General features: G+C 49.5%; 1 protein-coding gene across 1 annotated transcript in view; it reads left to right on the forward strand.

The window, feature by feature from the left end:
- Positions 1–14,952, forward strand: part of LOC110505914 (retinitis pigmentosa 1-like 1 protein) — a 17,968-nt gene extending 3,016 nt beyond the window's left edge. Inside the window, exons 4-11 of the mRNA XM_036962739.1 lie at positions 1,261–1,391; positions 1,469–1,584; positions 3,087–3,412; positions 3,555–8,918; positions 9,213–9,584; positions 9,900–10,364; positions 10,494–10,688; positions 11,114–14,952. Coding sequence (XP_036818634.1) covers positions 1,261–1,391; positions 1,469–1,584; positions 3,087–3,412; positions 3,555–8,918; positions 9,213–9,584; positions 9,900–10,364; positions 10,494–10,688; positions 11,114–12,307 — 8,163 coding nt within the window. The 3' untranslated portion in view covers positions 12,308–14,952. The remainder of the gene's footprint in view (positions 1–1,260; positions 1,392–1,468; positions 1,585–3,086; positions 3,413–3,554; positions 8,919–9,212; positions 9,585–9,899; positions 10,365–10,493; positions 10,689–11,113) is intronic.
- Positions 14,953–15,541: the final 589 nt, after the last annotated feature.

Below are 15,541 nucleotides of genomic sequence, written 5' to 3' on the forward strand. Positions count from 1 at the left end.
GATGGCGGTGTGTGGTGTCTTGGGGAGGGGGAGGTGGCGGTGTGTGGTGTCTTGGGGAGGGGGAGGTAGGACTGGGAGTGTGTGGTGTCTTGGGGAGGGGGAGGTAGGACTGGGAGTGTGTGGTGTCTTGGGGAGGGGGAGGTAGGACTGGAAGTGTGATGTGTTGGGGAGGGGAGGGGGGGTAGGATGGAGTGTATTGGGGATGGGGAGGTAGGATTGAGTGTGTGGTGTGTTGGGGGAGGTAGGACTGGGAGTGTGTGGTGTGTTGGGGAGGGGGGGATGTAGGACTGGGAGTGTGTGGTGTGTTGGGGAGGGGGAGGTAGGATTGAGTGTGTGGTGTGTTGGGGGAGGTAGGACTGGGAGTGTGTGGTGTGTTGGGGAGGGGGGAGGTAGGACTGGGAGTGTGTGGTGTGTTGGGGAGGGGGAGGTAGAATGGAGTGTGTGGTGTATTGGGGAGGGGGAGGTAGGACTGGGAGTGTGTGGTGTATTGGGGGGCAAGGTATGACTGGGAGTGTGTGGTGTATTGGGGAGGGGGAGGTAGGACTGGGAGTGTTTGGTGTGTTGGGGAGGGGGAGGTAGGATGGAGTGTGTTGTGTATTGGGGAGGGGGAGGTAGGATGGAGTGTGTGGTGTGTTGGGGGAGGTAGGACTGGGAGTGTGGTGTGTTGGGGAGGGGGAGGTAGGATGGAGTGTGTGGTGTGTTGGAGGAGGTAGGACTGGGAGTGTGGTGTGTTGGGGAGGGGGAGGGGGAGGTAGGATGGAGTGTGTGGTGTGTTGGGGAGGGGGAGGTAGGATGGAGTGTGTGGTGTGTTGGTGGAGGTAGGACTGGGAGTGTGGTGTGTTGGGGAGGGGGAGGGGGAGGTAGGATGGAGTGTGGTGTGTTGGGGAGGGGAGGGGGAGGTAGGACTGGGAGTGTGTGGTGTGTTGGGGAGGGGGAGGTAGGACCGGGAGTGTGTGTTGGGGAGTGGGAGGTAGGATGGAGAGTGTGGTGTGTTGGGGAGGCGGAGGTAGGACTGGGAGTGTGGTGTGTTGGGGAGGGGGGGGTAGGACTGGGAGTGTGTGGTGTGTTGGGGAGGGGGAGACAGGACTTGGAGTGTGTGGTTTCGTGGAGGGGGGAGGGAGGGGGAAGTTTAGAGTTGTGTAGATTGACAGTGTCCAGGTATGTGTATGTGCACTAACGTGCGTGTGTGTGTTTGCCTGTGTGTGTGTGTGTGTGCCTGTGTGTGTGTGTTTGCCTGTGTGTGTGTGTGTGTGCGTGTAGATTGACAGTGCACAGAGCCTGATGACGTGTCCAGGTGTGTTGGTGTGTGTGGGTCGAGAGCCCTTCAGACCTCTACTCCTGAACTATGTAGCCAAGCACTCTGAGGAGAAACTACCTGGACTGGGGACGCGGTTAGTATACGGATCTATGCTATTACACTGTATTCTATTATGTGTATTTTGATTGGTTTGTTGATTGATTGACACAGGTCACCTGGCAGTGGGGCCAGGTCTCCCGGTACTGGAGCCCGGTCACCTCGTAATGGTCAGGGAGCTCGGTCACGGTCTAGTGTCTACAGCGAAGGACACGGCAGCAAGAGGAACGGTAGGTCATGATGTGTGTGTCTGTGAGTGGTAGTGTGTGTCTGTGAGTGGTAGTGTGTGTCTGTGAGTGGTAGTGTGTGTCTGTGAGTGGTAGTGTGTGTCTGTGAGTGATAGTGTGTGTCTGTGTGCGGTAGTGTGTGTCTGTGAGTGATAGTGTGTGTCTGTGAGTGGTAGTGTGTGTCTGTGAGTGATAGTGTGTCTGTGAGTGGTAGTGTGTGTCTGTGAGTGATAGTGTGTCTGTGAGTGGTAGTGTATGTCTGTGAGTGGTAGTGTGTGTCTGTGAGTGGTAGTGTGTGTCTGTGTGTGGTAGTGTGTGTCTGTGAGTGATAGTGTGTGTCTGTGAGTGGTAGTGTGTGTCTGTGTGTGGTAGTGTGTGTCTGTGAGTGGTAGTGTGTGTTTGTGAGTGGTAGTGTGTGTCTGTGTGTGGTAGTGTGTGTCTGTGAGTGATAGTGTGTGTCTGTGTGTGGTAGTGTGTGTCTGTGAGTGGTAGGGTGTGTCTGTGAGTGGTAGTGTGTGTCTGTGTGTGGTAGTGTGTGTCTGTGAGTGGTAGTGTGTGTCTGTGAGTGGTAGTGTGTGTCTGTGTGTGGTAGTGTGTGTCTGTGAGTGGTAGTGTGTGTCTGTGAGTGATAGTGTGTCTGTGTGTGGTAGTGTGTGTCTGTGAGTGGTAGTGTGTGTCTGTGTGTGGTAGTGTGTGTCTGTGAGTGGTAGTGTGGGTCTGTGAGTGGTAGTGTGTGTCTGTGTGTGGTAGTGTGTGTCTGTGAGTGGTAGTGTGTGTCTGTGTGTGGTAGTGTGTGTCTGTGAGTGATAGTGTGTGTCTGTGAGTGGTAGTGTGTGTCTGTGAGTGGTAGTGTGTGTCTGTGTGTGGTAGTGTGTGTCTGTGGTAGTGTGTGTCTGTGAGTGGTAGTGTGTGTCTGTGAGTGGTAGTGTGTGTCTGTGTGTGGTAGAGTGTGTCTGTGAGTGGTAGTGTGTGTCTGTGAGTGGTAGTGTGTGTCTGTGAGTGGTAGTGTGTGTCTGTGAGTGGTAGTGTGTGTGTCTGTGAGTGGTAGTGTGTGTCTGTGAGTGGTAGTGTGTGTCTGTGAGTGGTAGTGTGTGTCTGTGTGTGGTAGTGTGTGTCTGTGTGTGGTAGTGTGTGTCTGTGAGTGATAGTGTATGTCTGTGAGTGGTAGTGTGTTACTATTGAATATTCAGTGAACATTGTGACTAATCTTTCCAATCTGTTTTGCTCTCTCTCTGTCTCTCTGTCTCTCTCTCTCTCTCTCTCTCTCTCTCTCTCTCTCTCTCTCTCTCTCTCTCTCTCTCTCTCTCTCTCTCTCTCTGTCTCTCTCTCTCTCTCTCTCTCTGTCTCTCTGTCTCTCTCTCTCTGTCTCTCTCTCTCTCTCTCTCTCTCTCTCTCTCTGTCTATCTCTCTCTGTCTCTCTGCTGTCTCTCTCTCTCTCTCTCTCTCTCTCTCTCTGTCTCTCTCTCTCTCTGTGTCTCTCTCTGTCTCTCTCTCTCTCTCTCTAGTGAACTTTGGTCTGGAGACTAAGAAGACCATCATCCATCCTCTCTCAGACTCTTCCAACCGCTCCACCCGCTTCTCTCTGTCCTCTGACAAGTCCTACCCTAATGGCCTCAGCAGCCAAGGTGGCAAGGAGGCGGCGCTTAACGATGACATAGAGAAGCGGGTACTGGTGAACAAAGACGGCAGCCTGTCTGTGGAGATGAGGGTGCGGTTTCGTCTCCATAACGACGAGAGGCTCCAGTGGTCCACGGAGATTAAGAAGTCTCCCTCTGACTCTCTGACCAATGACTGCTGTCCCCTCAGGGAAGCCCCGCCCTACTTCCTACAGGTAAACTTTGTTATGCCTTTTTGCTTTTGTTGTTTTCTATTACTCTAGTTCTGTAATATATATTCGTATTTGTTCAGTAAACTGCTGTGTGTATGAAATGTGCTTTACAAATCAAATCTATTGCTATCGTTGTTTCCTGCAGCAAGGCCAATCAGAAAGCTGCTCAGACCCTGACTCCGCCTCCTGTGTTGTTGAAGCTGCCGACTACACCCCCAAGCCTCCACAGCGCTCCCTGGAGGAGCCACAGTCACATTATGCCTGCTGCTTCCAGAGACAGGAGTATGACCTTTGGGAGAACCCCGCCCACATCCAGACTTCTAAGCACTCACACTCCAGGGTTAGACACACCCACTCCTCAAGCTCCTCCTCCTCCTGCCGCTCCAGCAAGTTGGTGAGGAGGCGTGCGACCCACAGGGAGTGCTCAGAGCTCGGAAGGGTTGTCCATGGAATGGTGGAGGTGTGTACAGTCAGCAGCAGCTGCAGCCACAGCGAGCTTAACCTGGGTGCCACAGACAACCAGGGGGAGGAGCGTCCTCTGTCTAGCTCCTCCCATGTGCTCCAAGCACTTCAGGACGATGTGGATGACCTCCCTCCCAGCATCTCACGCTGCTGCCATAGCAACGACCCCCCACAAGCCCTCCCCTTGACACCACAGCCTCCCAGCCCTATGTCTACTTCCTCCAGGAGCAGAAAACACACCCCTGCCCTACAGGGAGAGGAGAGGGGGAGCAAAACCTCCTCCCGGCGTTCTAGTAACTCGTGCTCCTGCTGCAGAGGAGAAGTCACCCCTAAGGCCGACGAGGAGAGAGTGGACAGCTCGTTGTCGAAGGCCAGCCACGCTTCCCACGAATCCAGAGCTCCCTCCAATAGAATCAGGATCCCTGTGGCTCCAGAGGAGGGCGATGATGAAGCTGAGCAGGGTGGGAAGAGGGCAGTCAGCGTCTCCGGTGGCTCAGGGGGGTCCATTGGGTCAGTGGGGTCTATAGGCTCCAGTGTATGTTCTCATTGTGAGGGGTGTGACCAAGGTTACGACCCTGTGTCCTGCCACTCACAGAAGTCACATAGGTCAAAGCGATCTCAAGAAGAAGAGGAGGAGGAGAGGTCAGGGAGAGGACTCTCAGGTGGCTCAGATGAGTGTGGATTTTCTCAGAGGACCAACAAGTCCAACTGTACCCACTTCTACCAAGAGGGCCGAGCAGCCAGCATGATGTCACACATGTCGCTGCCCAAGGAGGGAGAAGATACAGGGACGGAGGGAGAGGTAGAGGTTGGAGAGAAAATAGAGGAAGGGGAGAAAGACGAGAGAGCAGCCAGTGTCCTCTCAGCCAAATCCTTCTCTTCGGTCAAGGGCAGGACCTCCAGAACCTCCCAGAAGTCTAAGGCCTCAGAATCCCTTGCAGACATGGAGGAACAAATGGAAGAATCGATGGAAGGAGAAGTGAAAGAGGGAGAGGTAGAAGATGGAGGAGAACAGAGAGCAGCAAGCATTATGTCAGTTAAATCTAATCTCTCAGCAAATTCCAGCAGATCCCATAAGTCTACCAAAAGTCGTAATGCTAGGGCTGCTTCTACCAGCTCTGAAACACCTGAAGTCACTGCTATTGAGACAACAGGTGAAGGTGAAGAGGAAGAAGTGGGCGAGAAAACAGAGGAGAGGTTAGAGAGCTCCATGTCTGTTAGATCTAACCTCTCAGCAAAGTCTCGTAGGTCCTGTAAGTCTACCTGCAGCAAAGCAGAACAGGTCCTTTCCGCCTACTCACCAGAGGTACCAGCTACTGAACCTGAACCTACTGGAGAGGATGAGGGAGAGGAGAGAGCAACGATCTCCACGTCTGTTAAATCTAACCTCTCAGCCAAGTCCAGCAGGTCTCATAAGTCAACCTGCAGTAGGAGTATTAGAGTTGTTTCTCCAAAACCAGCAGCGAGTGAAACTCTAGTCAACGATCCAGCAGACGCGGATGCAGCGGGTGCATTGTCAGCTAAAACCAATGCTTCAGCAAAGTCCCGTAGGTCCTGTAAGTCTACAGGAGATGATGAGGGAGAGGAGAGAGAAGCAAGAGCCATGTCAGCTAAAACGAGGGCTTCTATCAAGTTCAGCAGGACCCACAAGTCTGCCTGTAAAGCTGCCTCTCCAAAGCCAGCCGCATGTGAAACTCCTGTCAACGATCCAGAGGAGAAAACAGAGGAAGAGAAGACAGCGAGTGCATTGTCAGCTAAAACCAGTGCTTCTGTCAGAGCTAGCAGGTCTCACAAGTCTACCTGTAGTAGGAGTGTTAGGGCTGAGACACCTGTTGCTAAAGACATCCCTGCTATTGAAACAACAGAGGGAGATGAGAATGGGTCTGCTGCTGCTGCCGGAGAAACAGAGGAGAGACCAGCGAGCGCCATTTTGGATAACAATAATGCCTCAGTGAAATCTAGCATATCTCACAAGTCTACCTGCAGCAAAGCAGAACGGGCCCCTTCCTCCAACTCACCAGAGGTGCCAGCGACTGAGCCTGAACCTACTGGAGATGATGAGGGAGAGAAGAGAGCAGCAAGTGCCACGTCAAAGTCCAGCAGGTCCCTCAAGTCTACCTGCAGTAGGAATGTCTGGGCTGAGACTCCGGGGACTAAAGACATCCCTGTTATTACGACGACAGGAGGAGAGGAGATGGTTGACGATACAACTGCTGCTGGAGACACAGAGGAGAGACCGCCGAGCGCCATCTCAGCTAAAACCAGTGCTTCAGTCAAGTCCAGCAGGTCTCATAAATCTACCTGCAGCAGGAAGGCTGAGAGTCAAATATCTCAACCAGCCGATGTCCCTGTTATTGAAACAACAGGAAGAGACGAGGTCGGAGAGGAGAAAGAGAGAGCAGACGGTGTCATGTCAGCTAAATCTAACGCTTCAGCAATGTCCCGCAAGTCTAACAGGCCCACTTGTAATGGAAGTAGTAGAGCAGTCTCTCCAGTGGCTCAAGATATTCCTGCTATCGAGACGACAGGTGGAAAAGAACCGAGAGACAAATCCACCGCCTCTGTCAAGACCAACAGGTCTCATAAGTCGTCCAGTGGTAGGAGGGCTGAAACTCCAACTGCAGAACAAGCTGATGTTAATGAGACCACCGGAAGGGACGAGAAGGGAGAGGGGACAGAGAGACCAGCGAGTGCCATGTCGACTAAATATAGTGCTTCAGCAAAGTCCAGCAGGTCTCACAAGTCCACCTGTAATAGTGGAAGTGCTAGAGCGGTCTCTCCAGCACCTAAAGCAGCAGACGTCCCTGCCATTGAAACAAAAGGGGTTGACAGGGAGGGAGAGAAAACAGAGGAGAGACCAGCTTGCGCCATGTCGTCTAAATCTTACATCTCAGCTAAGTCCAGTACATATCATACGTCTAATGGTGGTAACAGAAGTACCTTTCTGCACCTGAAAAAAGAGAGAGGTGAGAGAGGTGTTAGACCTGCCCCCAGCACTACAGGAAATGACCTTGAGACAGGCAGTGTGAAATCTGCAATGAGCACAAAACCCAAAAGAAATGCAGATTCCTCCACCAGACCCCTCTCCACAGCATCACAGGCCAATGCTAAATCCACCAATCAGACACCCCCTGCCACCACCGAGACCAAAGAGGAGTCTCAAAGTCATGCCACGAGCCGACCTGCCAGCACGGCTGCACACAGAGATGATGATGTCAGAGATCATGTCACAGAGAAGAAAGCTCCCAGCGTACATTCTAAGAGCCCTGCTAAAGCAGAAGGAGACTCAAGAGCGGCTTCCTTCGCCCGCTCCACCAGGTCAAAGGTGAAAGTCCAGAAGGCCAGCGAGGCCCAGGACGATGAGAGGCCAGAGACAAGGGCCTCCTTCCTGCAAGTGAAAGGTCACAGGGTCAAAGCTCAGAGTGACACGGGCAGCGTTCACTCCGTGAAAACCTCCAAAACGGATAAGATTGTGATAAAAGGGAATTCCAAACCAAAGTCGGGCCAAGCAGGAAACCCTACCTCCCAGTCCATCAATCCCTCTGAGGGCTCCAGACCCGCCATCCAGCTGGGTACGGCCAGCGTCAGCGATAGCCTCCTCTCCCAGTCGCTGTCTGCAGCTGACCTGCTCAGGGGGAACATGGCCGCCTCGCGCCTCTCCAGCCCTGCAGGGTCAAAGGTTAGCATCCCTGATAGTGGGAAGAGTGGGAAGAGTGGGAGTAGCCAGAGGAGGAGGAAGCTCAAACAGGAAGAGGCTGAGCTAGAGGAGCTGGGTCCCCTCTGTCTGCCCAAAACCTCACCCAATGACATTGTCAGTGATTGGCTGAGAGGCATCCCTGCTGACAGCGGCATGGATAACCCTGAAGATGAGATGAACGAGGGAATTGAAGAGACAGAAGTAAAAAGAGAGGAAGAAGACGAGAAAGGAGGGGAAACAGAGGGACAAGGAGGAGAGGAGACTGAGGAGAAACAAGAACCGATTGAAACTACAGAGATGGAGCAGGAGAACACGGCTGAAACAGGAAAACAGGAAGAGGAGCAGGAGAACACGGCTGAAAAAGGACAACAGGAAGAGGAAGAGGAGCAGGAGAACACGGCTGAAACAGGACAACAGGAAGAGGAAGAGGAGCAGGAGAACATGGCTGAAACAGGACAACAGGATGAGGAAGAGGAGCAGGAAAACATGGCTGAAACAGGACAACGGGAAGAGGAAGAGGAGCAGGAAAACATGGCTGAAACAGGACAACAGGAAGAGGAAGAGGAGCAGGAGAACATGGCTGAAACAGGACAAGAGGAAGAGGAGCAGGAGAACATGGCTGAAACAGGACAAGAGGAAGAGGAAGAGGAGCAGGAGAACATGGCTGAAACAGGACAACAGGAAGAGGAAGAGGAGCAGGAGAACACGGCTGAAACAGGACAACAGGAAGAGGAAGAGGAGCAGGAGAACATGGCTGAAACAGGACAACAGGATGAGGAAGAGGAGCAGGAAAACATGGCTGAAACAGGACAACGGGAAGAGGAAGAGGAGCAGGAAAACATGGCTGAAACAGGACAACAGGAAGAGGAAGAGGAGCAGGAGAACATGGCTGAAACAGGACAAGAGGAAGAGGAGCAGGAGAACATGGCTGAAACAGGACAAGAGGAAGAGGAGCAGGAGAACATGGCTGAAACAGGACAACAGGATGAGGAAGTAAAGAAGGCTGCCCGGCAACCAGAGGAAGAGGGAGAGGTGAAAGAGGAGGAGGAAGAGAGGGGAGAGGAGGAGGAAGCAGCAGCGGGGGAGAAAGAGAAGAAAGATAAAGAAGAAGAGGAGGTGAAAAAAGAAGAAGAGGGGGAGGTGGGAGCAGAGGAGGAGGAGGGAGAGTGCTCTGAGTGTGCTGACTGCTGCCCTGACCCAGCCCCGCCCAACAATGACATCAGTTCTCCTTGTCATCGCCACCTGTTCCTCAGTAGAGAGTCTGAGCTGCCTTGGAGCTGCCACTCATCTGTGGCAGTAATGAAGGTTTTACTGAACCCTACACTGGGCCGATGCAGCTCCCTACCCGAGGTATTTCCTGTTTCTAGACTTTTACTTACATACTTTTACTTCCCAGTGAGCATAAGATGTTAAAAACAGATATTTTCAATGTCTTTTAACTTACATGTAGTTTACTCATAGGGTAATATACGTTACAGTATAGTTTTACTTATATATTGCATACTAATAACTGTTATTATTTGCAAACTTTTATTGTCATATTCACATGGTTCGTGTGACTTTCAGGGGGAGAATAAAACACTTTTTTGATATGATTTACAGTATTCCTAATCCTTATTTCTCCCACCTGTCTCTTTACTCCAGATAAGTCCAGTGTACGGACGCAGACTGAGCTCCTCTGCTAAAGGTCTGCTGGACTGTCTGGCCCAGTTGCAGCTCATCGACCCGCCCCCTTCTCCAGCTGCAGCCCCAGGCCCTGACCGGGATCAGCGGTACCAAGAGGTCATGGATATACTAGAGTCACTGTGGCTGTCTAAGCCTGACCTCGAGAAGAGGAAGGAGGGAGAGACAGAGGAGAAGGAGAGGCTAAAAGATTCTGGTGTGGACCTGAGCAGCGGCTCAGCAGGGTCTGGGGGTTCTGGGAAGACCAGACCAGATGAAACAGCGGGTGACATCACTCTCATAGCGAAGGGAGAAGGAGGGGAAGGAGGAGGAGAGGGGGAGACAGACAGAGGAGGAGAGGGAGAGACAGATGGAGGAGGAGAGGGAGAGATAGATGGAGGAGGAGAGGGAGAGACAGATGGAGGAGGAGAGGGAGAGATAGATGGAGGAGGAGAAGGAGAGACAGATGGAGGAGGAGAGGGGGAGGTAGGAGAGGGAGAGACAGATGGAGGAGGAGAGGGAGAGATAGATGGAGGAGGAGAGGGAGAGACAGATGGAGGAGGAGAGGGAGAGATAGATGGAGGAGGAGAGGGAGAGACAGATGGAGGAGGAGAGGGAGAGACAGATGGAGGAGGAGAGGGAGAGACATATGGAGGAGGAGAGGGAGAGACATATGGAGGAGGAGAGGGAGAGACAGATGGAGGAGGAGAGGGAGAGACATATGGAGGAGGAGAAGGAGAGACAGATGGAGGAGGAGAAGAAGCACCATCAGCAGAGCTGCTTTCAGACGCGGCTACCCCAGACATCGCCAGCCAAGTGCGGAGCAGCCCAGGGGAGGATGAGTCGCCCCCAGAGTCGCCCCCAGGGACAGGTGAGATGCTGCAGACCCTTGAGAGACTCAAAACCCCAGGGAGCCCATCCTCTTCAGACAGCACAGCCTACAAATCCCCCACTGACACAGAGACAGACACCCCGGAGGACACCCCCAGCTCAGGGACACCCCCGTCAGTCCAACGACCGCTGCTCACCAAGCGTGTCTCCCAGGACCCTGACCCGGTCTGGGTTCTCAACCTGCTGAAGAAGCTGGAGAAACAGTTCATGACCCACTACGTGGACGCCATGGCCGAGTTAAAGGTACTGATACAACAATAATAAAAACCACAACAACAAACACAACAGCAATAATAATTAGCATCATCATGAAAATCATAAATATATATATTTTTTATAAATAATCTGGATAATACTGTTGTGTTTGTGAAGGTGCGTTGGGACCTAGACAACAATGTGATGTTGGACACTATGATCACTGAGCTGAGAGATGAGGTGAAGAAGAGGATCCAGATGAGCATTGATCGTGAACTGAGGAAGATTCGGGGACGGGCGGGCCGGGGGCCGCGACCCCCTAACATGTCCCGGGAGTCAACCGTAACAGACCAGAGGAGGCGGAGGTTGAAGGTGAGAGGGGCCAGTTAGTGATATTTTATTCGAACAGCTTTAAAACAAACTTTTAGTAAATGTATAGATATTTTGGCAGTGAATGCACAATGAATGCTGGCATGCTGATCCCCAAGAACTCCATTCGTTGCGCTAATGCTTGTTAACAATTTCCCAACGCTAGTTAGCAATTTCACTAACGTTAGTTAGCAATTTCCCTAACGCTAGTTAACAATTTCGCTAACGTCAGTTAGCAATTTCGCTAATGCTAGTTAGCAATTTCATTAATGCTAGTTAGCAACTTCCTACATCTTATTCTGGGTAAGTAGAAAAATCTTGCACTATCCATTTAAAACATAGTGTTTAATTCCTACTTTATTGTCAACTGTAGACTCTATTGCTTTATTTTAAATACACTCCTAATAAAGTTTGACTTTGCTTTAAAGGTCATGAAGGTCCAGTCGGTAAACGAGAGTGATGGAGAGCAGGGTTCAGGCGATGTTAGCGACCAGCGCAGCGAGGACGAGTACTGTCCCTGCGACGCCTGCATACGGAAAAAGGCGGAGGACAAGGCAATCAAAATGGAGGCTGTGGTTGCCAAGGCGCCAGTGATGATGGCGTTTGATCTGCGTAAGATCCTGCAGATGAAGAAAGACCCAGAGTCTCCGGCGCCCCCTAGCCCCACACAGGGGAAGAACAATGACAAACTGGAAGAGGAGGAGGAGGAGGAACAGGTTGGGAATCTAGAGGTGGTACACGAAGACGAGGAAGAGGAGGAGAGAAAGGAGGATATTATACCAACTGTTATAGAGGAAGATATCTCTGAGAAGGAAGAGGAAGGAGTGACTGGGGGAGAGGAGGGAGAGGAGGAGGGACAGGAGAGTCACGGAGCTGAGTCTCTGATGGGTGAAGTAGAGGAGGAAATAGCTGAGGAGATAGGGGCTGAAGAACAGGAGGAGGATGGAGTGGTAGAGGGAACTGAGGATGAGGAGGAAGAGGCAGGGGAAGGAGAGACGGGGTGTGAAAGTGCAGGAGAAGATGGTGTGGAGGGGGTGGAGACTGGAGAGGGGGAGGAGTTAGTAGAAGGGGAGGAGGAAGAAGCAGGGGAAGCTGAAGCAGGAGATCATGAAAAAGTTGGAGTAGATGAAGCAGGAGATCAGGAGGAAGCTGCAGGAGATGAAGAGACCGGAGTAGCGGGAGAGACAGGGGGAGAGGAGGAGACTCCTGAGGAAGAAACAGAGGGTAATGTGGGCGTGTCAGCAGAGGATGAGGAAGAGGGAGGAGAGGAGGAGGTGCAGTTGAATGCTGTGGCGGAGTTTAATCCTGAAGACGAGGAGGGTGAGGAGATGGAGGGAAATAGAGAAATCCCTCTGATCCACCAGATGACCAGAACCTCTGTGGAGTCCCAGCCAGGATCAATGGAGAACACAGACCCGGAGCCCAGGGCATCAGACCCAGTTTCACAAATGTGCTCCTTAACCCTGATAGAGCCCAATGAAACTGTCTCTGATGGACACCAGATGGCATCTGCGGGGGAAGGGTCAGGGGGGAAAGGCCAGAGGAGGAGCCGATCTCCAGCCAGAACCAAACGCAGGAAACCAAAAGAGAACGGCATAGAACTGGATGTCCTATATCTGTAACCCTCACAGGACATAGAACTGGGCGTCCTAGATCTGTAACCCTCACAAGACATAGAACTGGATGTCCTAGATCTGTAACCCTCACTGGACATAGAACTGGGCGTCCTAGATCTGTAACACTCACAGGACATAGAACTGGACGTCCTAGATCTGTAACCCTCACAGGACATAGAACTGGACGTCCTAGATCTGTAACCCTCACAGGACATAGACCTGGACGTCCTAGATCTGTAACCCTCACAGGACATAGAACTGGACGTCCTAGATCTGTAACCCTCACAGGACAGACTGAGTCACAGAAAGCACTTTATAATTTCGTCTCTGAGTTAGGAATATCTATATGGGAGGTAATGCACAGGTTTCTGCCAGGTCAGAGTGGTATATACTCATTATTTTAATAGAAGGGTTTAACTGAAACTTGGAACAATCATAGTATTGTACAAACCATAAGATATCATGTGAAATGTACATTTGTATATTTCAAAAAACTAATTATATGTATGATTTTAGTTTCATGGAGGGCTGTATATTCTCTACAGTATAGAGGTGTGTATATTCTCTACTGTATGGAGGGGTGTATATACTCTACTGTATAGAGGGGTGTATATTCTCTACTGTATAGAGGGGTGTATATTCTCTACTGTATGGAGGGGTGTATATACTCTACTGTATAGAGGGGTGTATATTCTCGACTGAATAGAGGGGTGTATATTCTCTACTGTATGGAGGGGTGTATATTCTCTACTGTATAGAGGGGTGTATATTCTCTACTGTATGGAGGGGTGTATATTCTCTACTGTATGGAGGGGTGTATATTCTCTACTGTATGGAGGGGTGTATATTCTCTACTGTATGGAGGGGTGTGTAATCTCTACTGTATAGAGGGGTGTGTATTCTCTACTGTATAGAGGGGTGTATATTCTCGACTGTATAGAGGGGTGTATATTCTCTACTGTATGGAGGGGTGTATATTCTCTACTGTATAGAGGGGTGTATATTCTCTACTGTATGGAGGGGTGTATATTCTCTACTGTATGGAGGGGTGTATATTCTCTACTGTATGGAGGGGTGTATATTCTCTACTCTATAGAGGGGTGTATATTCTCTACTGTATGGAGGGGTGTATATTCTCTACTCTATAGAGGGGTGTATATTCTCTACTGTATGGAGGGGTGTTTATACTCTACTGTATGGAGGGGTGTATATTCTCTACTGTATGGAGGGGTGTATATTCTCTACTGTATAGAGGGGTGTATAATCTCTACTGTATGGAGGGGTGTGTAATCTCTACAGTATAGAGGGGTGTATATTCTCTACTGTATGGAGGGGTGTATATACTCTACTGTATGGAGGGGTGTATAGTTTGGGTTGTTGTGTCAGGAGATGTGACCAGAGGTTCCCAGGTATTTAACCATGTGGGACGGTATAATAACAGAATCTACTCAGGACTTTAACCAATGCTTTACTGGCACCGTGGTGACAGGAGAGAGCGACGAGAGAGATGATATGTTTTCAAGATACAGTAAATAACTTTTGAAATACAGTAATACATCATATCGGCTGTATTTCTGTATTTTGAAGGATATACATCTTGAAAACATTTTCAGACTATATCAACAATGGACTAATGAAACAAATACCCAAAGATAGTTTTTTTCACCTTTAATATCATGATCAGTTGTGCAGAAGTTGTTGTTTGAGTACCTGACAGAGAGGTTGTTTTATAAGGCGTCTAGATATATTGTTTATCATGAATATATTGAATGTATTCATGTTTTGTATAGATATGTTGGACATGTATGGATATATAGTGGACATATGTATGGATATATAGTGGACATATGTATGGATATATAGTGGACATATGTATGGATACATTGAAACAGGATGGACTTAATGTTTAGAACGATGCATCTGTATATGCAGTTGTAGAAAAAATATATTGGCACCTTTTGCACTTTTAAAAAAATAATTCCATATTTCTTCTAGAATAAGTTGAAACAGTCCAATAACTCTTCTTGAACCATTCCTTGTCATTTTGGGGTCGTTGTCCTGCTGGAAGACACACAACCTTCAACGGAGACCCAGTTTGTAGACACTGCGTTGAAACGTTGGATAATCGGAGGACTCCACCACGCTCACGGCCCCCGGGACCAGCGGCAGCAAACCTCTGGGGTGTTTTATTTTCTGTGTCAACTTGAGTTTAGAAAAATAAAATTGGTTCAACAATGTTGAACATCCAATAACAAGGAGTGGAGAACAAAAAAAACTTTTTTTTTTCAATTTGAACTAATTTCAGAAGAAATAGGGAACTATTTAAGAAAAGTGCAAGGGTGCCAATATATTAGTCCACAACTGAATAAAAGCATATATATATATATGTATGTTTTAACATATTATTCTACAGGGTTGAAACAGAGATGTGCACCATGATTCTCTCAGGCTCTGACTACAAAGGGGTCCTATGGTTTAATAGTTTATAGCCAATCATAAAGTCCTATTGGTAGGTGCTGTGGGATATGTCTATGCTGCTATTGGTCCGTTCGGCTGTCGATCTTCTTCTGTGACGTAACCTAGGGAACACCATGTAAAGTCTCAAACAACAATGTAAATGTATTTTAATGTATAATTATTTATGAAATTAAATGTTTAAATGTTTAAATGATGTTTAGTTGAAATATATTGCTGCTTATAAGTGCCATGCATCTCATTTCCACGAACTACACCATTTCAACTCTTTTGGAAAGACTAGTTCAGATAAATACTTGAACTCTTTTGGAAAGACTAGTTCAGATAAATACTTGAACTCTTTTGGAATGCTCCATCCGCACCATTTCAAGCTAGTTGTGGAGGGACTTTGTGGTACGTTCTTAACTCTGTTACAATGGCATCACTGCTTAAAGGTCAGCTGTCAGGATCCAGGGAAAGCTTTCCCAACACTCACTATTAGGCTCACTACACCCAGCCACCAAAACAGATTATGGCCAGTAAAAGGTGAAATGGTCATTTGAATAACTGGCCCAGCCTTATCAGAACAGTCTCCTACTAAATGCAGCCACCACACACGTTGTGGCCAGTAAAAGGTTAAATGGTCATTTGAATAACCGGCCCAGCCTTATCAGAACAGTCTCCTACTAAATGCAGCCACCACACACGTTGTGGCCAGTAAAATATTAAATGGTCATTTGAATAACCGGCTCAGCCTTAACAGAACAGTCTCCTACTAAATGCAGC

This window comes from Oncorhynchus mykiss, chromosome 25 (assembly GCF_013265735.2).
Source record: "Oncorhynchus mykiss isolate Arlee chromosome 25, USDA_OmykA_1.1, whole genome shotgun sequence".
Lineage (NCBI taxonomy): Eukaryota > Metazoa > Chordata > Actinopteri > Salmoniformes > Salmonidae > Oncorhynchus > Oncorhynchus mykiss.